Source organism: Panthera onca, chromosome A2 (genome assembly GCF_046562875.1).
Source record: "Panthera onca isolate mPanOnc1 chromosome A2, mPanOnc1 haplotype 2, whole genome shotgun sequence".
Taxonomy (NCBI): domain Eukaryota; kingdom Metazoa; phylum Chordata; class Mammalia; order Carnivora; family Felidae; genus Panthera; species Panthera onca.
The window spans coordinates 8,002,839-8,030,545 of record NC_138340.1 but is presented as its reverse complement, the minus strand read 5'-3'; the positions used below and the strand labels follow the sequence as shown (position 1 = coordinate 8,030,545).

Genomic DNA, 27,707 nt, shown 5'->3' with positions numbered 1-27,707 from the left:
AACATGGTATACGGTATGCAGGTAGGAAGTACTCAAAAAATGGTGGCTGTTTAAGAAAAAATTACAAGGGCAGGGATATAGAGAAAGGTGGCAAAGCGGGACAGTGTGGGACAGAGGGCCCAGAGGTGGGCAGATAGCTTGCACCAGGGGGCAGCAGTGAGCCCCTAGGCAGCAGGACAGGGTTCAGTTCTTTGCAGTTCTGCGGGCCCAAAGGGGCTGGACTAGACTGTGGGTGCCTCAGGTGCCTGGGCCTGGGGACAAAGGCCATGTGACTGAGGAGGTGGGGGGGAAGACAGGCCATCGTCGCCTTCTGGAGTGTAGGGATGAGAACCTAATAAGGGCTATTTGTTCAGAAGAAACCTGAGCTACCCGCAGGGTACCATTCGGGCTGACTCGGGGCCAGCAGACAGAAGGCTCCCTGCCCTCCCTCCTTCCCCTGAGAGCCTCGCCCCAGCTCAGAGAATGAATCCCAGGACAATCAAAGCTGGGGTTCCCCCTACCAGCCTCCTACTCACTCCACAAACACTCCAGGCCCGGGCTCTGTACAATAGGCACTTTATTAGTGGTTGGAATGCAGTTAACACGCAAGAGTGTGCAGACAGAACGAGGGGGCCTGAGGGATGGCGGGCAGACACAAGAGCCTGGGACCCCAGGCCTGGGTTTCTCCCTCTTCCGGACCCTAACACGGTGCTGATGAAGTCAGGGGCCTGGGACGTGGCGAAGGGGGAACCAGGAGACCAGGTCCATGGAGTTCCACCAATTTGGCAAAAGAATCCTCAAGGCGAGGTGACTGCGCAGAGGCGGCCCGGTTTGCTCACGGCATCTGCCCCCACCCACCCCTTCCCCTGAAATCGCCCCTTGGGGGATTCAGGTTCTTTCTCTCTTACAAAGAGAGCTGTGTCAGTAACTGGCAGGAGAAGGGGGGAAATCGGGCCCAACTCCTCCAGCCAGCCAGCCAGCAGGTTCCCATCAAACAGCCATTAGCGGCCTCCTCCCTCCTGCACCGGCTCTGCTCCCAGCTGCCCTCCCCCAACAGACTAGCTCCCTCTCCTTCCGTGACACCCCTGCTGTGGCCTCCCATGCCAGGAGACACCCCCACCTGGCCACCCCACTCCCACCCCAGCCACGTTCGGCGGGGAGGGGACAACAGAAGGCACTCCTCAGCTGGCCCCGGCTCAGCCGTTGAGACAGACAGGAAAAAGCTAACAGACCCTTTAATGCACGTCCAGGTTAAAAAAAAAAAAGAAAGAAAGAAACGCATGTGGCAGCCTGTGAGTCAGCCGTTCGGCCATGGAGAAGGGGCTTGGTCCTGGCCGGAGCAGACACGAGAGAACGGGCGCCTGAGGAACCGCAGCCCGCTTCGGCCACCACGGTCGCAGACGCAGACACTGCCCCGTTGGAAGGCAGCGACAGGAAGCGGGCGGTGGCCCACAGAGGTCGGGCCCCACTGCAGGTCGGACATCAGAGGCCTCAACGGACTTCTCCCCGTCCAGGCCAGCGAGAGCTGGAGTGACTCGTGGCGTCTCGGGGCGCCGCCAGGAAAACTCCGAAGGCCCCTCGGCACAGGGGAGGAGACGCCCCGAATCCTTCAGGTCCCTGGGGTCCAGTGGTGACCGGACAGGTGGGGGCGGGGCGGGGGGGGCGGCAGTGACAGGACTTCACGTGAGCCCAGCGGGCCAAGGGTTCTGGCCCAGCTGCCGAGCACCCGGTGTGAGATTTCTGGAGAGGTGTGTGGGGCGCGGGGGAGCGGGGCCTTTAGGACTCGGCCAGCTTCTTGTTGGTCTTGTTCAAGAGCCTCTTGAGGTTGGGAGACATGAAGTAAGGCCTCTCGGCTGAGCCATCATTCCTCTCCAGGTCCTCCACTGCGGAGAGAGGCCCCAGAGACCGTGGCATGAGGGGAGCCCCCGGGCAGGGGCCTCCGGGGACGGGGGTGGGGTGGGGGGGACGGGACGAGGGCCACAGAGAAGCCTCAGAGGATTAGGAAGCAAGACACAGGAGAGGGGCGAGCCGTGGAAGGCTCGGGAACGGGACACACACACGCTCCCCACGCTCCCGGGCAGGGGAAGTCCCGCATGCACCCCCAGTCTACGGGGAGGAAAGGAGGAGGCCTGTGTGGCCCCCACGCCTCCCTCCCTCTCTACTCCTCGACTTCTGCCCGCTTCCCCTCCTCCGCACTCCCCTTCAACAGGATGTCTCTCAGCTCGGGCGACATGAAGTAGGGTCGCTCCTGAGAGCCGTCATTTCTTTCCAGGTCCTCACCTGGGCTCCCCCCAGGAACCGGCAGGGGGAAAATGGGGTGGTCAGGAAGGGAGGGAAAGAGGGAGGCAGGGAAGAACAGGGAAGCCAGCAGGCATGGAGTAGAGGAAGAGAAGAGAAAAAACAAAAAACAAAACAAAAAACAGACAGATGGAGAGACCAAAGTTAGTAGCAGCCACAGATCCCCCCCCCAACAAAGCCAGAAACCCCAAAGCCGAGGGCCCAGGGGCAGAGCGTTCTAGCTGCAGGCCGGACCAGGGCACAACGGGATGGAGCAGCTCCGAGCGCAGGGAGGAAGCCGAGAAGGCATGCCAGGGCCCTCGGACGCCCGGGGAAGCTGGGGGCACCTGGCCGTTGGATGCATAGCCCCATCAGAAGATGTTATGCCCAGAGGGGAGAAGGCAGTCAGGGCCTGGCAAGGGTTTGGGTGAGGGGTCACTCACAGAAGCAGAGGAACAACGTGTCCACACACATGCCGTAGACACTGAAGAAGCCATGGGCAATCAGGTAGGAGCCGATGATCACCGTCTAGGCAAGGGGAGCCAAGATGTTTCCACCCCAGCTCCCAGGGCAACTCCCACCCGCCACACCCTCCCAGGCTGGGATCAGGTCATTTCCCTGCTGATAAGCCCTCCTTAGAGTAATATCCAAAGTACTGCCATTCACTCCTTGCTCTCTTCAACCCCAGGGCCTTTGCACATGCTGTCGTCCCAACTTAATCTAGTCTAAGGTCTCCTTATCTTTCTGCTTCCAGCTCATACGTGGAGTCCTCAGATACCACTTCCTCTACGAAGCTGCTTCTGACAGCTAGACCCTGGCTGCAATTTTATGCATGTTTAGGGTACTACAGACATAACGCCCTCATCCCCATCAGACTGTATCTGTCCCACTTACTGCTATACCCCCAGCAATCTGGAGGCTCACAGGGCCTTGGCAGGTATCTGATAAACATTTATGGATTGAAGGAAGTGGGCCATGGAGAGATTAAATACCTTGCTCAAAGTTACCATCTTAGAACGAGCAAAGAGAGAGTCAGATAAAATTCTAGGTCACTGGGCTCCAAGGCCTGCACTGCTCTTAGGGTGCATGACATTACCTCCACGGCCCCATCACCTCCCTGCCCCTATCTCCACCTCCTTCCCCCCACACCGGTTTCTTCATTTCCTGGCACAGTCCCAGCTCACGGCCCCCGATCTTGTTCCCTCTGCCTGGATGTGGCCTGTTATCTCCTTCAGATCTTAGATCTGACATCACTTCCACAGTGAAGACACCGGGCCTCCCAGACCTGCCCAAATCCTCCCGCACAGGCTCTAACGGTTCCCCGTAAGCCCCCCCCCCCCAGGTGGCACGAGTCAGTGTGCAATCATGCAGCCACCCGTATCCTTACTGACTGATGTCTACTTGCCTCTGAACTGGAAGGCCCCCTGGAGGGAAGCCCTTCCTCCCCCTGTGTCTGGTACACAGTAGGTATTTACTACGTGTTTGTGGACTGAATACATAATCAATCCCCCACCTCTGACCTCCATCCACATCTGTCTAGTTAAAAGAGACCAGGAGGACCCCAGCGCCTCCTTCTCCCTGGATCCCCACCCGTCCCCAAAGGTCCGTACCAGTATAGGGACCCAGTAATAATTGAGGGGCGGCGCTGTGTCTTGCACAATCCTGATACGGTGGGTGAAGAAAAAGAATGCCAGGATCCCTGGAGAGAGGGAGGTAACGAGACGGTTGAGGGTTCTGACTAAAGGAAGCGGCCCCTCCCCCCAAGAAGACCTCAGACACCGTGGCCGGCGTCACAAAAGAAGATGCGGGGCCCGACAGCACTTCACAAGTCACCCCAACCACAGCCCCCCCAGTAGGCTGACCAGCGGCACTCACCCACACTACCCACGATCAGAAGTTTGCCCAACAGGAAAAGGAAGTCGGTAACTTTGTCTAAGACAGCCACTCTGCAGGGGACAGTGAGGAGCAGGCATGAATAGGGGCTCAGGGACCGGGGGGGGGGGGGGGGGGGGAGGAGGGAGGCAGCCAGAGGATGGTGCTTTCCCTGACCTGATGATGTTTCTCATGAGCAGGAAGAAGGCATTCCTGGCCGAGGTGCAGAAGTTGGTGCCGTAGATGGCAATCTGGAAGGAGGAGGAAGAGGAGGAGGAGGAGGAGGGATCAGGCCCACCGGCTGGGAACGAGGGCTGCTCTCACCCAGCAGGAGTTGGCAGGTTGGTTCAGGGTCCCAGGTCTACTCACCATGATGTAGGCATTCCTGTTGAGGAATCTGATGAACTTCTCCAGGCACCAGAAGCAGCATTTGAGACAGGTCATGAGGAACTTGGCAAACCTGTTCTCTGCAGCTAAGAGAGAAGAGAAGGACGCAGAGGTGAGGGGAGACAACCCCCCCCCCCCCCCCCCCCCCCCCCCCCCCGGTAGGGACCACCCTCCACCCTCATAACACGCACACAATCCAGATTTCTGGAGCCTGCCTTCTCAAAGAGACAGGGAAAGGAAATTTGATCCAGAACCCTCGGGGGGCCTGGCCCTCACCCAAGTAAGAACCAACCGGGCCCGGGGCTCCGGCCCCTAGGAGGGGCCCAATCTTGAAGCCTTTCAACCCAGCTTCTAGGATAGGGACCAATCACAACCCACACACCTGCCCCAGCCCCGCCTCCCAAGCAGAAGCCAATCCTTGCCGCCTCCTTGGCCCCACCCCAAAGAATAACCAATCCAAGCTCCACCGCAGCAAAAAAAAATGTCTTAGCCCCGCTCTTCTCCTCACACACAAATCCTAGTCTCTTCAGGAACCAATGGTGCCCCAGGCCTCCGGGTCCGCATCCGCTACCCCAGGGTTAAGAACTCCACCCACTGGACTCCCTCAGCCATTCTTCCACCTTAGGAACTAACCAAGCTCCCTACAAGCAGAAACCAATCACAGTCCCATTGCCTTAACCCCGCCCCCCGCCCCCCCTCCCACTGGCCCTCGTGAGCCACTGGTGGGCCGCACCTTTGAGGCGCTGATCCAAGTATTCGAGCATCACTCGGATGATCTGCACAATGGCCAGAATGAGGGCACCAAAGGCCAGGGAGCCTGTGTGGTACCTGAGGGCCAAGGGGGTGGTCAGCGGCCAGGCCAAGGCTCCTCCAGCCCATCTCGCCCCCAGCCCCAGACCACCCGGCGTCCCACCTGAGCGCCCGGCCGAAGGCAGAGAAGAGTGGGAAGGCAGGCAGGTCGTCTGGCTTGTGCAGGGCCCAGTAGTAGGAGGCGAAGGCCCCAGCCAGCGTGACCTGGCCCAGGGCCAGCACGAAGTTGGCCAGCCAGAAGAACATGAAGGCATTGAAAATCTGCAGGCCCAGCAGGGCCCGGTGGTAGCCGGATTCACCGCCATAGAAGGCGAACTGGCAGTGGGCACCGGGGCACAGGCGAGATTCATTGGAGGAGGCGAAGGTCTGCGGGGAAGGATGGGGAGCCGGGTCACAACATAGGGGCCAGGGGCTCAGAGGGGGTTCTGGGCATCAGGCCCGGGTCAGGTAGCCCATGGAGTGGGACAGGAGTCATGGGAGTCAGAGTTAAGTCAAGGGATTGGGAGTTCCGTATAGGGGCTTTTAATAGGGGTTCTAGAAGCCAGATGGGATTGTTGACTCCACAGGTGTCGATGAGGCAGGATAACCCATCCTGGGGATCAGAGTGGGGTCATGCATCAGTTGAGTGGTCACGTGGACAGGACAAGAGTGGTAGAGATCAGTATGAGGACCACAGGGGTCAGGACAGGGGCTTATGAAAGGCAAGGAAGGGGTTCTAGAAACAAGAACTGGCTATCATTGGATTAAGGGCGGGGTGTGGGGCAGGAAATGAAGTCAAGGGGAGAAAGGTGGGTGTGGTCCAGCATTTAGGGTGGGGTGGGGCTGCCCAGTTGGAGCTCTTCCCCTCCACGCTCCCCACATCCAGCACAGGGCATACAGCAGGCACTGAATGTTTGCTGAATGGTCCCCAAGCGGGGAGATGACAGGTTTCAGATAGCCTGTGGGCTGCTGGGGAAATAGCCGACCCCCACCTCAGGGTTGCAGGTTTTCCCGGCAACTTGGCAGGTGCCATCATCAAAGATCTTATAGACAGCTTCGTTGGAAGTGGACAGGAAGCTGGAGGTTCATTAAGGAGCCCAACATTTGGGACGAGGGACCCCAGAAAGGCTCCATTCCCCCCACCCCCTGCCACCAGGTTCCGGCCCTGCCCCCAAGCTGCAGGTCACTTCCAGGCAAGTTTGGCCCTTAGCCACCCGCCCCACCCCGGGGGGGGTCAGGGATCTGGGTCTGACGGTGGATACACAGCAGTGCTGGCCCAGTAGGCGATGCAAAGACACAGCAGGAGGAAGGTGACCAGTGGGTAGAGCAGAGAGCACATCACGTATCCCACGGCCCTGGGGAGGAGCAGACACAGGCATCAGGGCCCCAGCACCCCCGGGGCAAACCCCAGCCCAACCCCGGGCACCCTGGCACCCACCTGCTGGCTTCTTTGATGAGTGCGATGGCGATGAGAATTCTCTTCCGCAGAAAGATGAGCAGTAAGATGATAACAGCCTCAAGGATGCTCAGAATGATCACTGCGGGAGGCAGAGGGTGGCAGAGGCTGCCAGCTGCCTGTCCCCGCTCCCTCCCAGGCCTCACCGGAGGGCAGGATGGGGGGGCTGGGACTCACTGAAGGCCATCCAGGTCTGCCGCAAGTGCAGGTACACGCGGAGGTCTGTCTGGAAGCCGAGGTCCACCAGGGAGATGTCGGAGCCGGCCTCGCCACGCAGTCGCGTGTACTCCATGTAGCAGTGAAATATTCCTGCACAGGGGACCGACCTCAGCCCACGGAATGCTCCCCCGACGTTGCAAAGCAGGGGGAAACACCCCCATTGAGCAGAAGCAGAAACCAGAGCGGACAGAGGCTGCCGGTGCTTCCTCCTGCCTCAGAGCCTTTGCACTTGCTATGCCCACTGTCTGGTACCAGACTCCTCACACCCTCCTTGTCTCTATTTAATGGCACCTTCTAACGAGACCTTCCCAAACCCCTTCTCCTGTTTCAAATCACACACCCTCACACTCGACTTCTTGTCCCCTTTCTCTGCTTGGACCTGCTAGAGAGTTTTCTAGTTTATTAGTATTATTCTTTTTTAAGATTATATTTTTATGTAATCTCCACACCCAGCCTGGAGCTCAAACTCACGACTCCGAGATCAGGAGTTGCACACACCTGGTTTATTATTTCTGGTCCATCTTCCCCGCATCCCCCAGGACCTAGAAAACTTCCTAGGACACATAGGCGCTCAATACGTGTTTGACGCACGCCTGCCTATAGGAATGAGTGAGTGACTGAATAGGTATCAGGCTGCTGTGTGACTTGAGGTTTTCCTTGCCACCTTATAACAATGATTCATGGGTGGGGAGGAAGGATATGGGTGTTAACATTCAGTGGGGCCGTATTAGGGACTTTTAATGTTCCCCTTTGCTCTTTGAAGAATAAAATTGTAAAATCCAGATAAAGTAAAAAAAAAAAAAAAAATGGGGGTGCCTGGGTGACTAGGTTAAGCGTCCAACTTCGGCCCAGGTCATGATCTCACAGTCTGTGAGTTCGAGCCCCGTGTCGGGCTCTGTGCTGACAGCTCGGAGCCCGGAGCCTGTTTCGGATTCTTTGTCTCCCTCTCTCTCTGCCCCTCCCCTGCTCATGCTGTCTCTCTCTGTCTCAAAAATAAATTTAAAAAATTAAAAAAAAAATTTGCCTAAGATGCCAGCACCCAGCCAGAAACCAGTGATTAACGTGAGTGTTTTAATATCTGTATCCTCACATTGGATTGCCTATCAGGCATCTTTCCCCTGGAAAGTTTGTCTAAATAATCAAAATACAAACCACTGAATTCTGAGCATGACCTCTGGGTTCCACGGGCCTGAAATCTACGCGCCCCCCCCCCCACCCCCCCGCATCTCATCTGCACACTTTTTCTCATTAAGCCTCCTAACTAGTAAATACTAATTATCCCCACTTTATAGAGGAAGAAATTGAGGCACAGGGAGGGTGAGTCACTTGCCCACGGTCACGGAGGAAGGAATTGGCAAGGCCAGCATTTAATGCCCAGCTGTCTGGTGCCAGAGCTCGCATCTTTAATCACTGTGTTAAGTGGTCTGCTTGAGAATGCTTTTTGATGTAGATAAAATACAGCTCCAGGTCCCAGCCTGGGAGGCTACGAGTTAACCCATCCCCCATCGATAAACACTGAGGTTGTTTCCAAGCGCCTGCTCCCATAAACAACACCGAGATGAACATCTTTCACAAACACACCAAGTAGAAGAATGGAGAATGTCTCACGGCTTAGGTCAAGATTCTTGCCGGCCACTGTCGGGTCAAAGGGTACAGGCATTTTGCAGACTGGGGGGTGGGGAGGGTGCCGGGAGGGGGGACGCACCGTAGCCCAGCACCAGAATCACCATGATGATCATCACCCAGACCATAATGCCAGCCAGGAAGCGGAGCAGGACAATGAACAGGAGGCTCATCACCATGGCGATGACCAGGCCTCTGGGGATAAAATGGGGGCATGAGCACAGCGATCGTCTCACCAGCCCCAGGACACACAGACAGGAAGGGCCACCTTCCCTCCCGACTTACATGACGATCCAGTACCAGGAAACTGTGTAATCTTCAAATATCCGCATGGCCAGCTGCCGCGCCTCCAGGACCCCATTGGCCTTCCTGGGGAAGGGCAAACAAGGCTGGTGTCAGAGCCCCTCCCTGATCGGGCCAGCCCCAGGGGATGCCCTGTCCCACCCAGGAAAGGGGGACACCGCTGTGATGGGCGGCGGCGGTCCTCACTTGGCACCCTCCACCAGCTCTGTGATGTTTTTTCGAGAGCCGTGCCCGTCCTCATAGGTTGTCTCGTTGCCCACCATGAGGACCCCCTTGTGGGCGTGGATGGCTGGGAAGCATCGCCGGGCCACTGCATGGAGCAGGGAAAGGGACCAGTCAGGCTGAGTCCCCGAAACCTCTCCCCGGCCCACCCAAGCTTACGGAACCCCAGACTCACAGGGCTTGCTGGGGATGAGGACAGCAGGGCAGTCGCCATCCCGAAGCACTTCAGCCACACCCTGACAAGAAAGGGGGGGGGGGGGGTTAAAGCCCCAGGCCAGCACTCTGTCCCCTGCCCCCACCTGGGCTCCCCTCACCTTGTTGCCCTGGAAGCCAGGCACACAGAACTGCTTGTAGTATTCAAAGTCCTGGGATCTGTGAGCGTTCAGGTAGGTGAGGTAACGGTCGGGGCATTTCTCCACGCAGATCTTGGGGGGGCAGGAGGCAGGGGTTGGGTGGGATCAAGACAGACACCCGATCCCCACTCAGGACAGAGGTCCCACTTCCCATTCACCAGGGAAAAGAAGGGGCTGAGAGAGAGAAGCTGTTGCTATAGGGAGAAGAGGCCCCGGTGACAGAAAGCAGGGACAGCAAAGAAGATGGGGAGAGGCCACATTACCTGGGGGGTGGGGCACTGGAATTCCAGCAGGACCAGGGGGCTGGCACACTTCACAATGTTGAAATAAAACAGGTAGGGTTTGTTCCTGGGGTTGGGGAAGGGAGATGGAAACTGTCATGATGGCATATAAAATGCCTCATGAAAACCACAACCTTAGCAACGACCACTCCACACCAGGCGCCGTTCTAAGCTCTGCCTTTTGGCTCATCTAACCATCACAACAGCCTGTTATTGTCCCCATTTCAGAGCTGAGGAAAATGAGGCCCAGAGAGGTTGAGACACTCGCCCTGGGTGACACAGCCAGGGAGTGCCACAGCCTGGATTGAACTCGCTTTTGGCTCATCTGTTCATCACCATGTGACGACACCAGATCCAGGACTGTCTCCTCTCTGTCCCTCGCCTAAAGTGTGAGCGACCACACAAGACTCTTAATGTCTCACTTAGTGCTGTGTCCTCCAGGCCTAGAATAGTAGCTGGAGAAAGTGGGAGCTTTATAAATACTTGTTGACTAAACTAATGGATGGATGGAGGTGGGGGAAGCCTAGAACCTTCTCTCCCATGCTCACGAAGCCTTCCCGCCGAAGCCTTCCCGCCCATGCCTCCCCAGTCCCACCAGGCCCCAAGGAACCAGACTCACGCATTTTTTGTGCTCTTCTGCCCGCAGAACTCGCCTCGGCTATCGGTGGGGTAGATCACCTTTCGAGGGTCCCCATGGGTCCAGGCTGTGGAGGGATCCAGGGACACTGAGGCACGGCCATCCCTGAGCATCATCCCCGTTCCTGCCCTAGAGGCTGTGGCTTGCCCCCCCCCCCCACTTTGGAACCCCGACTCTGTGCCCTCCTCCACTCACCTATGATGCCTACAGCCACATAGCCCACAATGGCCAGGAGGAGGAACACACAGCAAATGATGTCTGTGCAGCCCCTGGGGAACAAAGAACAGCATCTTTGTTGTGGGAACCTTGGGGACTGTGTATCATGGACCCTATGCTGCCCGGAACACATAACGCACAGCCACGTATTCCTTACTGGTGTGAATGCTGTACCAAAGAGCATGTACATTTCGCCTTTTTTTTTTTTTTAAAGCAACCTCTACGCCCAACAAGGAGCTGGAACTCACGTCCTAAAATCAGAAGTCCCATGCTCTACCCAGACAACCCGGCACCCTTACATTTTGATACCTAATGCTACACTGTTCTTGAAGCAGTGGGCCACAGTGTTCAGCTCTCTTCTGATTCAGAGTGCCCACGTCCCCACACCTCTAATAGCAATTGGCAGTAATGTTTTTTAAAATGTAAACTATTTTGGGGCGCTTGGGTGGCTCAGTCGGTTAAGTGTCTGACTTCGGCTCAGGTCATGATCTCATGGCTCATGAGTCCCAGCCCCGGGTCAGGCTCTGTGCTGACAGCTCAGAGCCTGGAGCCTGCTTCCAATGATGTCTCTGTCTCTCTCTGCCCCTCCCCCGCTCACACACTGTCTCTCTCTCTCTCTCTCTCTCTCTCTCTCTCTCTCAAATATAAATAAACATTAAATTATGCAGGAATGCATGCAATGAAAAAATAAGTCACCCACACGGCCCCTCTCCCTGTAAATAAACTTTGTTAATGATTTTTCTTATTTTCAATTTATTTATTTACTTTTTTAGTAATCTTTACGCCCAACGTGGGGCTGGAACTCCAGACCCTGAGATGGAGAATCACATGCTCTTCTGACTGAGCCAGCCAGGTGCCCCTCTCCTGAGTCTTTTGGGTTATTTATTGGATACAAATGTTCAAAAACCATTTTTTGTTGTTAACTCAAGTGATTGTGATACACCCACTGTTCTGTGTCTTGCTGTTTTTCACTTAATATTTTGTCAGTGATCCACGTCACCACTTACAAGGGTTTTTGTACGTTTTAACAGTTGCGGAACAGTAGGACCCAAAGATCCACTGTAACTTATCAAACCAGTTCCAGTTCTCAAAGATGCACATTCAGATTGCTGGGTCTTGTCATTTTCAAAAAAGCAGCTACATCATCCCTTTTTGTCCAGGTGTACAAGGTTGATGGAGAATTTTTTTTCCCTAGAATTTTACTCTTTGGAACAAAGAGCTGCATAATTATTACTTTTTTTTTATTAAAAAAACTTTTTTTTTAACATTTATTTACTATTGAGAGACAGAGAGACACAGAGCATGAGCAGGGGAGGGGCCAAGAGATGGAGAGACACAGAATCGGAAGCAGGCTCCAGGCTCCCAGCTGTCAGCACAGCTCGAACTCACGGACCGTGAGATCCTGACCTGAGCGGAAGTCGGAACCTTGACGGACTGAGCCACCCAGGCGCCCTTAGAGCTGCACACTTAAAAATTCGTATTTCCGAATTCCCTCCAAGAAGACACTGTGTGGGTTAGATTCACAACAGCCTAAATGCCAATCTTTTTCATCTTTGCTAATCCATGGTGGCGAAATTCTGTTTGGTTATTGTTTTATCCATTCCTTTACCTATCAGTGAGTTTGAGTACTTTCCCATAACTTCACTGCCTATGGTACTTCTTGTTCTAGAAATTATCTCTTCCAGTCTTTTGCCTGAGCTTAAAAATGCATTTGTAAAGACTCTTTGTATATTAAGGAAATTAGCTCTTTAATTGTCAAGTTGCAAATATCTATCACCAGTTTGTTGGAGAGCAGATGGGGGGGGGGGGGGGGAGGTGAAGAAATGGGTAGAGGCAATACCAGCAGAGACCCCACCCCTCCCAGGAACCCAGGGCCCTTACCTGTGGTAAATGGGTCCTTTGAAGGTAGGGTCATACTTCTGCGGTGTTCCTGAAAATCAGGAAGATCGAGCAGGGTGACCGAGAAGGGGATGGGAGCCCCCCCACCCAGAAGTCCCTAGGGGTACCCTCTGGCCCAGGGAAGAGTAACTTCCAGAGAGCCAGCGAGTTTTTTCTGCCTCACCCCAGTTCCAGGCGACCACGCCCGAGCCCCCAGGGCTGGCAGGGCAAGGCAGGGGGAGCAGTAGCCCACCGAGAACAGCCCCGAGTTATCCCCTGGCGGCTACCCACTGGGGAGGGCGCTGGACTGGGCGGTTGGGAGCCAGGTAGGGAGGGGAGGGTCCAAGGTGGGATCTGGAGAAGGTTCCGGCAGGAGTACCGGGGAGGGGGCTACGAAGACAGGCTCTTCAGGTGAGGGGGGCTGGAGGGACCCCTGAGAGGCAGCTTCCGGGCAGGAACAGGGCGAGGGGTGCAGGCACGTGAGCATGAGGCGCTACAGGCAGAGATCGGCACGTCTGCTCCCCACTCTCGCTCCCCGCGGGGTCCTCCCGCTGCCCCCTCCAACAGGCCAGGCCCGGGTGCGCAAGAGGGGCGCTGCCTACCGTGCTTCCCGTAGTAATGCGGCCGCTCGCCCCCCATCCCCGCGGGCGCCCAGCACCGGCGCCGCCCGCCTGCTCCGAGCCCCCTCGGCACTGGGTCCGGACGCGCGGGCGTCCCGAAGGCGGGACCGATGGACCCACTGGCGGCGGCTCCTCCCAGCGGAGAGCCAGGCGGGGCGGCCCAAACCGGTCTGACCGGCCCTAGCGGAGCAGTTGCCTCGGGACGGACTGGCCGACGGACGGAGGGAGGGGGGAGAGGCCCGGGCGGGGCCGCAGCTGCTCCCGCCACTCACCCGCCACCCCCGATTTAGCCCACTCCGCCCCCCCCCCACCCCCGCCGCTCCTCCTCCTGCCCAGCCCCCACCCGGGGGACTCTGGCTTCACCCAGCGGCCTCGGCGCGCCCCCCGCGTCCCAACCGGACGCCGCCGCCTGGAACACCTCTCAACCCTGGAAGGGCGCCTGAGATTGCCCCATTCTCCAGGTACGGAAACTGAGGCGTAGGGAGGTAACTCGAGATACGCGCCGCAAAGCAGGCAGATGGCTGCACCCAAACTCCCAAATATAGAGTATTTGAGCTGAAAATTCTCAAACCAGTTTTTATTTTGGTCTGCATAAAAAAAAGAAAAAAAAAAAAAAAAAAAAAAGAAAGAAATGCCAACAGTTAAACGTTTGGGAAACTCCATATAAAAATCCACATCGCCGGTCTTCTGAAGACTGGCAAAATGGGACCTGCAGCCCAGATGCCACATCCCTGCCTGGCACTGCCCTTTGTGGCCCCCAGGGCTTATACACCTGAGCTCACCATCCCAGCACACATCCTGACTGTGCATCCTGAAGCCAGTGTTCGGTAGAACAAGTGTTTATTGAGCGCCTACTGGGTGCAGGCCCAGGGCTGGGCGCTGAGTATATACAATAGCAAATGGGAGCCCAGTCTTGTGCATCTGTTCTTGTGAAACTCCCCTTCTAACCCCATGGCCCTAGATTCAAATGCTCCTTCTGCCCCGTCCAAGCTGCAGGGCAGTTCAGCCAGTATCTTGCCTGCCCTGTGCAGCCTCAACTGTGAATTGGGGCTGAAAGTATAAAACCAAAACCGGTCAAAGACCAATCACAGGATACCAGGAGGTATACAGTTGGCATGGATGTACTACAGTTAGCGTAAGGGTGTTTAACTGATACGGAGATATACAGTAGGTATGGAGGGACGCCAGTAGGGGCATACAGCCTGGCGTTATACAGTTGGTGTGGAAGCATACAGCCAACAAAGAGGTATACAATTGCCATGGGGGTATTTGATCAGTGTGGGGTACACAGCAGGGGTGGGGGTATACAGCTGGTGCAAGGAATATAGTCAGCAAAGGGTTGTGCAGCCAGTATGGGGTATACAGTCAGCTGACTATATTATACACCCCCACACCAACCATCCACTCCCCAAGCCAACTGTATACTCCCTCAGTCATGTGCCTGTTCTCTCTGTACCCGCCCCCCCCACCCTGCCCAATAGCTCTCTTTGAGGCCAGCTGCACACTTTACAGTACAGTGGATTATACGTTTGGTGCAGTAGATTAGCAGGAACACACATTCAGTATGAGGCATACAGTCAGCAACGGGGTTATATAGTGTGGTCATATACAGTTGGTGCTCGATAATTGTAGCTGCTACCTCAGAGCCAAGCATTCCCTGGCAGGGCTCTGGTCACTAACTCAGCTTGTCCCTAAAGGAATGTACCTTCCCCCCAGGGGCCTCCAGCTGTGGAAGCCCCACCTGACCCCTGGCCCACAGGCTTCAGCAAACAGGAGAGGTTCAAGGCTCCAAGCCATGCCCTTGGGTGACCAGGCCTCCCAGAGAAATGCTGTGGTTCCTGTGGTTCCTGCCAACCCCAAGGCTGGCTGGTCCCACCCACCCAGTCCAAGCAGTGGACAAAAAAAGGCTCCAGCCTCTTCCCAGCTATGCTAGGTCCCTTGGGGACACTCCTGCAGACGCAGGACTTCAACCACCAGCTCCACCCTGATGATTCCCAAATGTCGGTCCCCTGAACTGCACGCCCCTGTGACACCTGTCTCTTGGGGGGTCTCACGGGCGTCTCACACTCAGCACAGTCACATCCAAGCCCCTGATGGTCCCCGACCAGCCCCGGCTCAGAAAAGGCAGCTTCATCTTCCCAAGTGCTCAGACCAGAAGCCTGGGACGCCTCTCTTTCCTTCACACCAGCTCTGCCATCAGAATCTTCAGAATCCAACCACTTCTTACCCCCACCCTTGTCACCAGTGCAGGCATCTCCACCCGGCTCTCCCAGCTCCCAGCCTTCCCCTCACCCTCCTGTCTGTTCCGCCCATAGCAACCAGAGGAGTCTGTGAACATCTGAGTCAGGGTATGTCTCTCTCTCTGTCCAGAACCTTCCATGGCTCCTGCCTCACTCAGAGGAAAACCCCAACTCTTCACCATCATCTAAAAGGCCCTCTGTGCTCAGCCCCGCCCCCTTGTTCTCTCCCCTCCACTTGTTTGTTTCAGCCTCCCTGGCCTCACTAGCTATACACAAACTCACCAGGCATGGTCTCATCTCAGGACCTTTGCACTGGCTGTTCCCTCTGCCTAGAAATCTCTTCCCAGAGATGTCCATGTGGCTCTACTTCACGCAGGCCTCTGCTCAGTCATCGCCTCCTCAGAGAGGCTTTCTCTGACCATCCTATCCAAAACAGCATCCTTTTTCCCTCTGTCCCGTCACCCTGTTTTATTTTGTTTTTTATCACCACTTGGCACGTCGCACATTTACATATTGCTTGTTTATTGTCTGCCCCCTTGCTGTTCACAGCACAAGGGCAGGGGTTTGTATCTGTTCTGTTCATAACTGTATCTAGGGCCCAAAATAGCACCTGGCACTCAGCTAGTGTTTGTTGAATGAACAAACCATGTATAGGTAGCTAAGACTGAAAGTAGAAATGTAGCTTAGAGTTTTCTAGTATTTAAAAAGTTAACTTGCGGGGGCGCCTGGGTGGTTCAGTTGGTTGAGTGTCCAACTTCAGCTCAGGTCATGATCTCGTGGTTCGTGAGTTTGAGCCCCGCGTCGGGCTCTGTGCTGACAGCTCGGAGCCTGGAGCCTGCTTCAGATTCTGGGTCGCCCTCTCTCTCTGCCCCTCCCCTGCTCATGTTCTGTCTCTCAAAAATGAATAAACATTAAAAAATTTTTAAGTTGATTTGTGAATTTTATACATCAAGAATTTAATACTTGGTAAATGTGGAATTTTCAGTGGGCAGGGAGAGGACAAATCAGGTCGTGGCCTCAATTGCATTCGGAAGAAAAAAGTTAACTCCACTCCCAACACATAGCAAAACAAATTCCACATGGATTAATCATGCAGGAGAGATAAAAACTCAAAACGATTGGGGCCTCTGGCTGGCGTGTGACTCTTGATCTCGGGGTCATGAGTTCGAGCCCCACATTGGGTGCAGAGATTACTCAAATAAGTAAAAGTGCTTAAAAGAGAAAAAGAAAACACCTCAAAACTGTTACAAGTATGAAGGGAAAAACACAGGAACATATTTCTACATCTGATAAAAGGTGAGACTGGTAAGGGTGGAGAAGGGATAAGGGGAGCGCTAGAAGTTTCTCCATGTTAGCTGAATGGCAGCCAGACTGGCAGAGTGGAAGGAACCATATAAGAGTGGGTGGTGCTGACTACGGAGTATGTTTCTGACTCGAGCTCTGTCCTCATTATAGTGGGGGTCCTATCATCAACCCATTTTACAGTGGAGAAAACCAAGGCCCAAGGAGGAGAAGTGGCTCGCCCAGTCATCTACCAACCAGTAGGAGATCCTTACTCCAGGTCCGATGGGTGAGTGGGAGCCACTGAGAGTGTCTGAGCAGGAGCATAACCCAGCCAGGCTGGGCAGGGGAAGACACACAGAGAGGTTTCAGCTCTCAGAGAAGTTGGTGGCTGTGGATGAGACAGTAGGGCCATGACCTTGCTGTGTGAACTTGAGTTATCTCTGTAAGATGGAACTAAAGATGCACGGCGGCGCCTGGCATTGGCTTGGCCTAGGGCCTGGCCTTGTTGGTTCTTGAGAAATACAGGAGGGAAGCTTGGTGTGACCATGTTACGGGTTCCATTAGCTCTCATTAACTTTAGCAGGTGGGAATAGGGGGAGGGGCAAGTTGAATACTCCCGGATTCCTTTTTTTTTTTTTTTAAGTTTATTTATTTATTTTGAGAGAGGGAGTTAGAGAGAGAGAGAGAGAGAGCAGGTGGGGGAGAGGCAGAGAGAGAGGGGAACAGAGGATCTGAAGTGGGTTCTGTGCTGACAGCTGACAGTCCCAACACAGGGCTGGAACTGATGAACTGAGAGATCATGACCTGAGCTCAAGTCAGATGCTTAACCCACTGAGCCACCCAGGTGCCCCAAATACTCCTGGATTCTGATCATCGAGCCTGATCCAAACCCTGCAGGATGAGAACTCGCTGAATCTTTGCAACAATCCTGCAAAACGGTAACAGTGCAAATGCCCCAATGCCTCCATTTTACCGACCGCTTCACCATGTGCCAGGCGCTTTTCCAACACGGTGCATGCTTCTCCCTCAGTTCATCCTTACAACAGGTTTGTGAGATTGATCCCATCGTGACCTCCGCTTGAAAGATGCGGAAACTGAGGCCCAGAGAGAAATGACATACTTGTGGTGAGCAGTAGAGCCGGGGGGCTACCCAGCTCATGAGTTAGGACCTGTATGAATTTCCTGTGCCTGCTGTATCAAAGTGCCACCGAATGGGTGGCTTAAAATGGCACAAATGCATTATCTTACAGTTCTAGAGGTCAGACATCCCCAGAGCATCTCCCTAGGCTAAAATCAAGGCACTGGCAGGGCTGTGTTCTTTCGGCTGGTTCTGTGGGAGAATCTGTTTCCTTACCTGTTCCAGCTTCTAAAGGGTGCCAGCGCCCCCACATTCCTTGGCCTATGGCCCCTTCTCCATCCTCAAAGCCAACACACCCGTCAAGCCCACGTCCACCACATCTCCCTCTCTGACTTGTTACTGCCTCCCTCTTCCCTTTATAAGGGTCCTCCCTTGTCCTTGGGTCCACCTGGATAATCCAGGATAATCTCTCCATCATAAGATCCCAAATTTAGGGGTGCCTGGGTAGCTCAGTCAATTAAGCATCCGACCTCAGCTCAGGTCATGATCTCACGGTTCATGAGTTTGAACCCCGCGTCAGGCTCTGTGCTGACAGCTTGGAGCCGGGAGCTTGCTTCGGATTCTGTGTCTCCCTCTCTCTCTGCCCCTCTCCCGGTCGCACTATCTCTCTCTCTCTCAAAACAAAATAAACATTAAAAAATGGAAAAAAAAAAAAAAAACAACCCTAAATTTAATCTCATCTGCTAATTCCCTTTTGGCCTGTAAACTAACATAGTCACAGGTTCCAGGAATTAGGATGTGGGTATGTTTGCGGGGGTGGGGGGAACCATGATTCTGCCGATCACAGTGTGTAACCATCTAGGCCAGGGGTTGACAAACTGTCATGGGGCGGGGGTGGGGTGAGGGGGCAGGGTGGAAGAAATCACCCACAGCCGGTTCTCACATGATCTAGAACAAAGAATGGTCTTTTTTTTTCTTTTTAAGTTTTATTTATTTATTTTGAGAGGAGGCAGAGGCAGAGAGAGGCAGAGAGAGAATCCCAAGCAGGCTCTATGCTGCCAGTGCAGAGACCGACTAGGGGGCTCGAACCCACAAACGGTGAGATCATGACAGCCGAAACCAAAAGTCGGATGCTCAACCGACTGAGCCACCCAGGTGCCCCTGGTCTTTACATTTGTAAATGGCTGGAAAACGTCAAAAGAGGAAGACTATTTTGTCATGTGAAAATTACGTGAAATTGAAATGTCAGTGGCTGTAAGTCAAGTTTTCTTGGTACATAGCTATGTTCGTTCCTGTTCACGTTGTTTGTGACTTGCTCTCGGGCCACAACAGCAGAGCTGGGTTCGCGAGATTGACTATACGTGGCCCGCAGAGCTGATAATACTTACTCTCTGGCCTCTCTGTAGAAAAAGTTTGCCACCCCTTGGTCTCTAGGCCATGAACCAGCAAGTGTTGAGCCGGGTTCTGTGCCAGCAGGTTTCACGTGCTCTCTTTGTAACAATCAGGAGTGGTATTATTGCCCACAAAAGGGCTGGGTGAATGGACAAGCCCTTTCCCTCTCCAGGCTGCCATTTTCCTGCCTGGAGAATGGAATTGATAGCTGTATTTGCCTCGTGGGTGTTGTCAGGATTCAATGCTCAAAAAGCACTTAGCAAAGTCTGGGGTTCAACAAACACTAACTAGGAGCACGGTCCCACTTGATAGAGAGGGCCAAATGAGGCTCAGACCGCGCAGCTGGTGAGGGATAGAGCTATGTGAATCAAACCAAGGCCCCTCTGGCTCCAACCCAGGCCTTTTCTGTGGCAGATACAGACAGAGGCAGAACTAAAGATGTAACAGTATGGGGGGAAGGTGTGGAAAAGCTGGGCCAATAGACCAGGCTGGGTGGGGGACCCTTGGGTCCTGGCCTTGCTGGGCACAAAGGCCGTCCCAGCCGGTGCAGTGGGTGTAGGAGATAAGGAAACTGATACAGGCTGCCCAGTCACAATGCTAGAGCCAGGACATCAAGTGCCACCCAGCCCCTGTGGCTTCCAGATAATTGGCCAAGTCCCCAAGGCCTGCAGCAGCCCAGGGCCTCACCCACACAGCCAGGCTGGCTCACTCAGCCTTCCCAGAAATCTGTGCCTGCCTGGGCAATGGGATCCCAGCCACCCAGATGAGTCCCTTTGACCAAGAGTTTGGGGAGGAAAGAGTCTGAATAGGAAAGGTGAGAGTCACAGTCCTGGTCACAATGCTAAGAGCAAAAAACAAAACAAACAAACAAAAAAAAAAAAAAACAGAGCACCTACTGTGTGCTGGGCCTGTGCTGGGCACCAAGCCAGACATTTATTTCTAGAAGCTCATGCCATCCTCGCAAGGCTCTCAGTGTACAGGACCCAATACAGAAACCAAGGCACGCAGATGCTTCCTGACTTGCCCCAAATCACACAGCCAGTTGGAGCTGGGATTTGAACTCTGCCCCTGACAACCATGCCCTTGAACTCTATGCCCTGTGAATAACCCCCACAGATTGAGCATTTACCATGGACCAAGCGCTCGGCTAAGTGCTGAACCCGCATCAGTTCACTGAACCCTGAAGACAGCCCCAAGAAGGAGCCAATGCTGTTGTTAACCCCATTTCATGGATGGAAACACTGAGGTTCAGGTATATGAAAGGTTCAGGGACACAAAAGGTACAGGTGCTAAAGGGCTAGGAAGAAGGCGGCCGGACTGGAGCAGAGGCGATGCTGGATTCTGGGACCTGGCAGAGTCAGAACTCTGTGCTTAGCTCTTCTGTAGATATGCTCATTTACTTAGCACCTTGGTACCAGGTGATTCATGCCTCTGGATAAGTGCTGTCACCTCTGTCCTGGTCTGGCTTCTGCCATTGCGCCTCACAGGGGCCGGAGGGTGCCTGTGGGCACCCGAGTCAGGCCGGTTCCCTCTTCTGCTCAGAATTCTCAATGGCTCCCACCTCTCTCAGAACAAAAGCCCAAGTCCTCTCCATGGCCCACAGACCCTGTACCCTGTGCCCAGGCCACGCCCTCTCCCTGAAACATTCTACACAGCTCCCTCCTTCCTGCCTCTGATCATCTTAGCATGGTCTTAAAATTTTTAACTCCGCCTCAAGGCCCTAGAGATTACTCCCACTCCTCTTCCCTGCATGATTTTTCTCCTGAGCCCGTCTCTGACATTCCAAGAATTTCCCTCATTTATCTCAGCATCTCGCCTGTTTCCCCCTCTTAGCATGTCCGCTCCGCCACGGCAGCACCTGCTGCCGCACCGCACCTGCCCAAAAAGTGACTTCGTTTATATTAAGTAAAGCGGTGTGCTTATCGAGGTAAAACGCCGCAACCAGAAACAACCCTTCAGACTAAGAAGAATCACTCTCCCTCTCACCCTTGGCCCAGAGCCCAAACTTCCTCTCCCTGGTTTCCCTTTCCTCCTTCCAGACAGTCTAAGTACACGTGCAGAAGCAAATTTGTAGCTGTTGATCCCCCCACGCCCTGTTTTGCTACACATATTCTTTCCTACTTTGCTATTTCACATGCTAACATAAGGAGGTTAGATCTACTTCAGCTGTTTACAGGACAACATAGTATCTCACCCTGGGAACAGGACCATTTTTCATTAAGCCGGCCAGAGGAGCCTTAAAAAAATACCGTAAAGAAGCCACATACACACACAGAAACAGGCTAAGCTTGTGCAAAAGATTTCTTGGTTCTGCTACCTCTGCGATGAGGGCAATTAGTCGAGGGTATGTAAAGGGCTCTTTCACTAGGAAGACTAAAATATTCTATGTGGTTGAGGGCTTATTTTTAATTTTTAGCCCCTCCCCTCTGCCCCCATGAGAATATATTTATTTTATTATGTAAGAGATTAAAATCCTATTTAAAATGAGGGGGGCGCCTGGGCAGCTCACTCGGCTAAGTGTCCGACTTCGGCTCAGGTCATGATCCCGCAGTCGGTGAGTTCAAGCCCCGTGTCAGGCTCTGTGCTGACCGCTCGGAGCCTGGAGCCTGCTTAGATTCCGTGTCTCTCTTTCTTTCTGTTCCTCCCCCTCTCATGCTCTGTGTCTCTGTCTCTCAAAAATAAATAAATGTTAAAAAAAAAAATTTAAATCCTATTTAAAAACAACTCTCCCTTTGGGGATTGACCGGGAAGGAGCATAAGAGAACTTTCTGGGGTAATGGGAAGGTCCTTACTGGAGATGTGCAAATTTTCTTCTGTTAAAGGGGAGATAGTTAAGATTTGAAGCTTTGGGTTTCACGTATCATCTCTGTCGCATATTCCTTTTTATTTTTTTAATTTAAATTTATTTATTTATTTTTTTAGAGAGAGGGAGAGAGGAAGGATCCTGAACAGGCTCTGTGCTGTCATCATGAGGCAGGAACTGGATGCAGGGATCGATCTCACTGAGATTTGTGACCTGAGCGGAAATCAAGAGTCCGAGGCCCAACTGACTGAGCCACAGAGGCGCTCCTTTTTTTTTTTTTTTTAACAACAATTTACAAACAATGGAGCCATTCTTAGTCCATTGGCCTTACAAAAACAGGCCACAGCACAACAATGTGAATATACTTAACACTATTGAAACATACAAGAAAAATGAGTAAGATGGTAAATTTTAGTGTTTTTTTTTTTTTTTTTTTTTTTACCACAAAAGATTAAAATAATAATAGGGATTGGCCCTCCTTAGGCATGAGGGGCTTGTGGGGTGCTGGGAATTTTTTTTTTTTCCCTCCAGATCTGGGCACTGATTCCATGGGTGTGTTCACCATGTGAAAACTTCTGGAGCCTGATGCATTTAGGATTTGTTTCCTTTTACGTATGAACTGTCTGCTTCAATAAAAAGTCTCAAATATTCTTCTGGAGGAGCGCCTGGGTGGCTCAGTCGGTTAAGCTTCCGACTTCGGCTTGGGTCTGATCTCACCATTCATGAGTTCGAGTCCCGCATCGGGCTCTGTGCTGATAGTTCGGAGCCTGGAGCCTACTTCAGATTCTGTGTCTCCCTCCCTCTCTGACTCTCTACCGCTCACACTCTGTGTGTGTCTCTCTCTCCCTCAAAAATAAACGTTAAAAAAAAATTTTTTTTAATATTCCTCTTGATTGGTTAAATATAAGATTGGGTAAATATAAACTATTCCATCCATACATACATTACTTTATGCAACTGTCAGAAAAACACCGAGGAAGATTTCCAGGCACGGACATGAGAGATGTCTCCAAGATACATTAAACAAAGAAACAAAAAGCGACAAACAAACAAACAAACAAAAAGCAACATGTGAGGGGTCCCTGAGTGGCTCAGTCGGTGGAGTTCCCAATTCTTGGTTTTGGCTCAAGTCATGATCTCACAGTTGGTGTGTTTGAGCCCATTGTCGGGCTCTGCACTGACGGTGCGGAGCCTGCTTGGGATTCTCCCTCTCCCTCTCTCTCTGCCACTCCCCTGCTTGCCCTCGAACATTCTCTCTCAAAATAAATAAACTTTGAAAAAAAAAAAAAAGCAACATGTGAAACAAACACCTTTTCATTCGGTAAACAGCTGTTGAGTATCTACTATGTGCCAGGCACTGCGGATACACCTTCGAACTGAACACACACAATCTTGCCTCAGAGTTCGCACACTAGGGATTTGCTGACATTTTTGCAAAAGGGGGAAAAAACAGCGACTAGGTAAGAAATATGTATATAATTGCACGCGAAGTTCTAAGGCCTAGACTCCATTTGGAAGAAAGCACTAGATGCTGGAACACTGACACACTTTGCCAAGAAGGTTGTGTCATGCTGAGAGACAGAGCGCAAGGGAGACCTTTCATGATAAAGCCACACAGTCTTTGTATCTTTTGGATTTTGAAGCATGTGAATGTATCACCTCTTTTTGAAAAAAATAAACTTTCAATTAACAAGCAAATGTCCTCTCCCAACAATATATTTTAATGTTTGTTTATTTTTGACAGACAGAGAGAGAGAGAAACAGAGCATGAGCAGGGGAGGGGCAGAGAGAGAGGGAGGCACAGAATCCAAAACAGGCTCCAGGCTCTGAGCCATCAGTACGGAGACTGACGCGGGGCTTGAACTCACAAACCATGAGATCATGACCTGAGCCGAAGTCGGACCCTCAACCGACTGAGCCATCCAGGCACCCCTCCCAACAATACATTTTAAAAATCAAATGCCAGATCCTTGCTGTCAGCTGAGTTGGACTCTAGCAAATGGGGCCAGGGAATCTGTTGTTGTTTTTTTAAATGTTTATTTTTGAGAGAGAGAGAATGGGGGAGGGGCAGAGAGAGAGAGAAAGAGAGAGAGAGAGAGGATCTGAAGCAGGCTCTGCGCTGACAGCAGAGAGCCCAACGCGGGGCTGGAACTCATGAGCCATGAGATCATGACCTGAGCCGAAGTCAGATGCTTAACTGACTGAGTCACCCAGGTGCCCCTGGAATCTGCTTTTTACACAAGCACCATTACTTTTTTCCCACCTTCCCCCCGCCCCCTATCAGAGTGTATTGTCTTAAGTTCTAGAATCTTTTTCCATGCTCATGCCCGGGTGGGTGGGAAGGATGGCGGTACCCATTGATGTCATCCGTCAGGGCCAGGAGCCATTTCCCAGTTTCCTCATATCATCTAAATATGGTGTCTGCAGAGGAGGGAGCTTCCTGCCCTGCCCAGTCCCGCCAAGTCTATGCCTAGACAGAGAGGGCTGCTTTTCCATCAGCTCTGGAAAATCCATGTCTCCGACATTATGGGCCCCAGAGGCCTCTTGGCATGTAGAGAGCCTACCAGCCACTGTGCAAAATGCTGCCCAGCAGTGAGTATGGTCTGCCTAGCCCTGCAGACAAGGATAGAGTCTCAGAGAGGTCGCCAACTCTCCCATGGTCACACAGCTCCTAAGTGTCAGAATCAGGACTTGAACCTGAGTCTGTCTGACTTCACCCCCTGAGGTCATGAAAGCTGATGGATGGGAAGGCATGGGGATACAAGGGCTGTGTGAGGGCTGGGATGTGGTTTTTTAATGTTCTTTAATGTCGATTTATTTTTGAGAGAGAGACAGACGGCGTGCAAGTGGGGGAGGGGCAGAGAGCGACGGAGACAGAGAATCCAAAGGAGGCTTCAGGCTCCGAGGGGACGGCACAGAGCTCTGACGCGGGGCTCGAACCCATAAACCGTGAGATCATGACCTGAGCCGAAGTTGGACGCTTAACCCACTGAGCCACCCAGGCGTGCCCCTATGAGCACTGGGATCTGTGAGCAACCCTTGCAACACTGTTCCCAAAGGAAAGCCCCTCATTTCCTGGCAGAGACTTCATGGGGCAGCCTGAGGGCTCCAGGTTTTTGGTTCTGATGAGAATGAACTATTATTTACAAACTACGTGAGATCCCCCACTTCAAGGAGTCAAGCTTGGGGGGGGGGGCCCTCTGGAGGAGGTGATGGCCTGGCTTGCAAGGCATAGCTGCAGTCTCCACCTCAGGCTTCCTTGGGCGTCATAGAGAAAAATAATTAAGCAACTGGCTGGTTTATTTGCTGTTCCTTCTGCCTAGAACACACTTCTCCCAAATCTTCCCATGGCTATTGGCTCAAACTCCAGCCCTGGGTCACCTAAAATAATCCTAGATGATTCTCCCACACACATGCTGTCCTGTTCTCTGCTCCACAACACTTAACAACAACCTAAAATCATACATTTATTCAAGAATTTTTCTGCTTTGTTCACTGCTGTGTTCTCAGTGTCTAGACCCTGCCTGTAAGATGCTCAAAAAATACTTGTTGATGGAATGGGCTCCCGGCGCCCAGCGTAACCTCCGTTGGGCACAGAGGTCCCCTGTCTGGAGTGCGGGTCTGGCAGGGCCTGGGAGGGTTTGCTCAGGCCCATCTATGGCTGGTTCCCTTTGGCCAAATTCAAGGCTTGATGAATCACATCCTTGTCCACTCTGACTGCCATCCCCCACCCCAGCTCCTTAAAGACATCAAAGATCCCTCAGGTGCTGCCCACAGGCAGGCAGGGCCTGACCAGGGCTCCAATCTGAGATTCCCAGTTCAGAGACAGCCAGCCACACCCAAGGGACGCACAGCACCCACAGATACAGGGTCTGGGGTTTGAGCCAAACCCAAGAGCAAGGAGGCCCCTCAGGACATTGGCTGGCAGGGAGGGGAGTGGCTGGGTGGTGGCCAGGTCCCTGTGTTTCCCTCTTGGCTGGGCTGGACAGGGAGGGTCCCAGCCTCCCCCATCTGTTTCTCTCTACAACCTGCTGAGGCCACTGTGGAGGCAGTGGGGAGGGAGGTACGTCTCCAGTCAGCTTGTTTTTCTTGATTATTTTTGAGTGGTTTCCTGCCCCCTCCCCAAAGCCTCTGTCTCACAGTTTCCAGGAAGTTCCTGTCACACAAGGAGGGGCAGCAGCGCCCCTTTGCCCCAGGGGAGAGCTGCGTGGGACATGTGCCCAGCTCAGCCCTGGGACCCAAAATGGAGAAGAGAAAGGAGAAACTGAGGATGCCAACCCCCCTCCGTGGGAACCCTGGGAAAGGAGGCACTGCAGGGCGTGGGTAGGGAGGGGCCTCATCTTGGCCCCAACCTCGGGGCCCAGAGGCGAAGGCCACCCACCCCGGAAGGGGGGGTCCGCGTCGCAGGGACTTTGCGAAACGGTAGCGGGCACCCCCCAGCCCCTTGTACACGGCCAGGAAAGTTTCTCAATGGTTTCCTCTTCCTTACAGCGACCTCACCGAGGGCGCCCTTCTTTCTGTCCTTCCAGGCCGCTAGCAAGAACCGATGGCCTTCCACCCCAGCATTCGGTCTGCCCAGGCTTGCCTCAGTTTCCCCATCTGGCCAGAAGCCCGAGATGGCTACTTCCAGGGGGGTGGGAGCAGCAGAAAGAAACGGACTAAGGCGACCAGAAGAGGAGGGGGATTTGGGGAAGTCGGGGCCCTGTCCCTTTTCCGAGCCCCGGTCGCCAAGCCTCCCCTCCCCCGCCTGGCATCTGAGCCGCCCAGATAACGGGACCTCCCCGGGTGGAGCATGCGCCGTGCGTCCTGGCCCATCAACCGGAGGGGGTGCGGGGGCTCGCGGGAGAGGGGACGCAGGGCGACCCGGCGGGAGCAGGGGGGCGTGGGGCCGGCGCAGAGAGGAATGCTGAGCGGAGAAGCCGGAGGGGGGCCCCCAGCTGCAGCGCGGGTGTTTGAGATCTCCGATGTCCCCCTCCCCCAAAGCCCCCCAACTCAGCAGAGGCGGTCGCGGGCCAGAGGCGGCTCCTACCGTAGGCTCCGTCCTTCCGCTCGTCCTCCATGGCCGCGTCGGGCGAGGAGGGGAGTCCGAGCCGGAGCGACCCCAGCCCGCGCGGGCGGGAGGCTCCGCGGGCTGCAGCGCCCCGCCCCGGCCCGGTCCGGCTCCGCCCCGCCCGCCAGGCCAGCCCCGCACGCTGCCTCCAATGGGAGCCCGGAGCGGGCCGGGGCGGGGCGGGGGGCGGGGCCGGGCTCGGGAGAGGGTGGGGCCCCAACCTTTGTTTCCCATCTGGGCTCTCGGGAGACTCTCTAGCTTGGCGTGTTTGGTGGGCGAGGAGCAGTGGTCACCCATTCATTCGTCCGCCCACCCATTCACTCATCAAATAGGTATTGAGCGCTGACTGTGTACCAGTGAAACAGACAGAAAGATGCCTTTTTTTTTTTAATTAATCAGATCGGCAAGAATTTTAGTCTGGTAACAACCAGCGGGGTGAGCACAGGCTGTGGGACAAAATGTTACTGGCAAAAAAAGATTAAATCCAACCGTGTTCACCCTGTGCGATTCATCTCTGCCATCGACCCTGGAGAAGCCATCGGCGGCGCGTGTGCATGGGGAGCACCTGTCAAAGGTTGCTACCTGCTGCTTTGATAGTCATTGTAAAAAACGGGGGAGGCTTGCACGCGCGCGGACAAAGGCGCGCACGCAACTCGCTGAGAGGGAGGGAATACTATGCAGTGAACAAAAAGAATGACGCCGTCAAGGAGATGCAAATTAAAATTCAGAGATATGCCACCACACATCC

General features: G+C 53.9%; 1 protein-coding gene across 3 annotated transcripts; it reads right to left on the bottom strand.

Moving 5' to 3' along the window:
• Positions 1–538: 538 nt before the first annotated feature.
• Positions 539–27,078, bottom strand: SLC44A2 (solute carrier family 44 member 2 (CTL2 blood group)). 3 transcript variants are annotated; one of them, XM_060630227.3, is made up of 22 exons: positions 13,095–13,293; positions 12,496–12,544; positions 10,594–10,667; positions 10,381–10,465; positions 9,744–9,828; positions 9,442–9,552; positions 9,303–9,363; positions 9,092–9,215; positions 8,888–8,971; positions 8,685–8,797; positions 6,938–7,069; positions 6,743–6,842; positions 6,567–6,659; positions 6,297–6,381; positions 5,429–5,691; positions 5,249–5,343; positions 4,498–4,601; positions 4,306–4,379; positions 4,132–4,202; positions 3,867–3,955; positions 2,700–2,784; positions 539–1,862 (listed from the first exon to the last, which is right to left on the bottom strand). In XM_060630227.3, the coding sequence occupies exons 1-22, from the start codon at positions 13,129–13,131 to the stop codon at positions 1,756–1,758; spliced, it is 2,121 nt and encodes a 706-aa protein (XP_060486210.1). In that variant the 5' UTR covers positions 13,132–13,293; the 3' UTR covers positions 539–1,755. The 3 variants fall into 3 exon arrangements, with proteins under 3 accessions (XP_060486210.1, XP_060486209.1, XP_060486208.1); XM_060630226.2 differs by lacking the exons at positions 539–1,862; positions 13,095–13,293 and adding exons at positions 1,871–2,259; positions 26,939–27,078; XM_060630225.2 differs by lacking the exon at positions 539–1,862 and adding an exon at positions 1,871–2,259 and having other exon boundaries at positions 13,095–13,297.
• Positions 27,079–27,707: the final 629 nt, after the last annotated feature.

Bases quoted from the DNA above. Each gene is read 5' to 3' on its own strand.
- SLC44A2 (XM_060630225.2), bottom strand. From the start codon at position 13,131: ATGGGGGGCGAGCGGCCGCATTACTACGGGAAGCACG. The intron at 9,216-9,302 runs GTGAGTCTGGGG...TGCTCCATGCAG, and splicing joins CCTCATCCCCAGCAAGCCCT to TGGCCCGGCGATGCTTCCCA. The intron at 8,798-8,887 runs GTAAGTCGGGAG...TTTTATCCCCAG, and splicing joins TCCTGGTACTGGATCGTCAT to AGGCCTGGTCATCGCCATGG.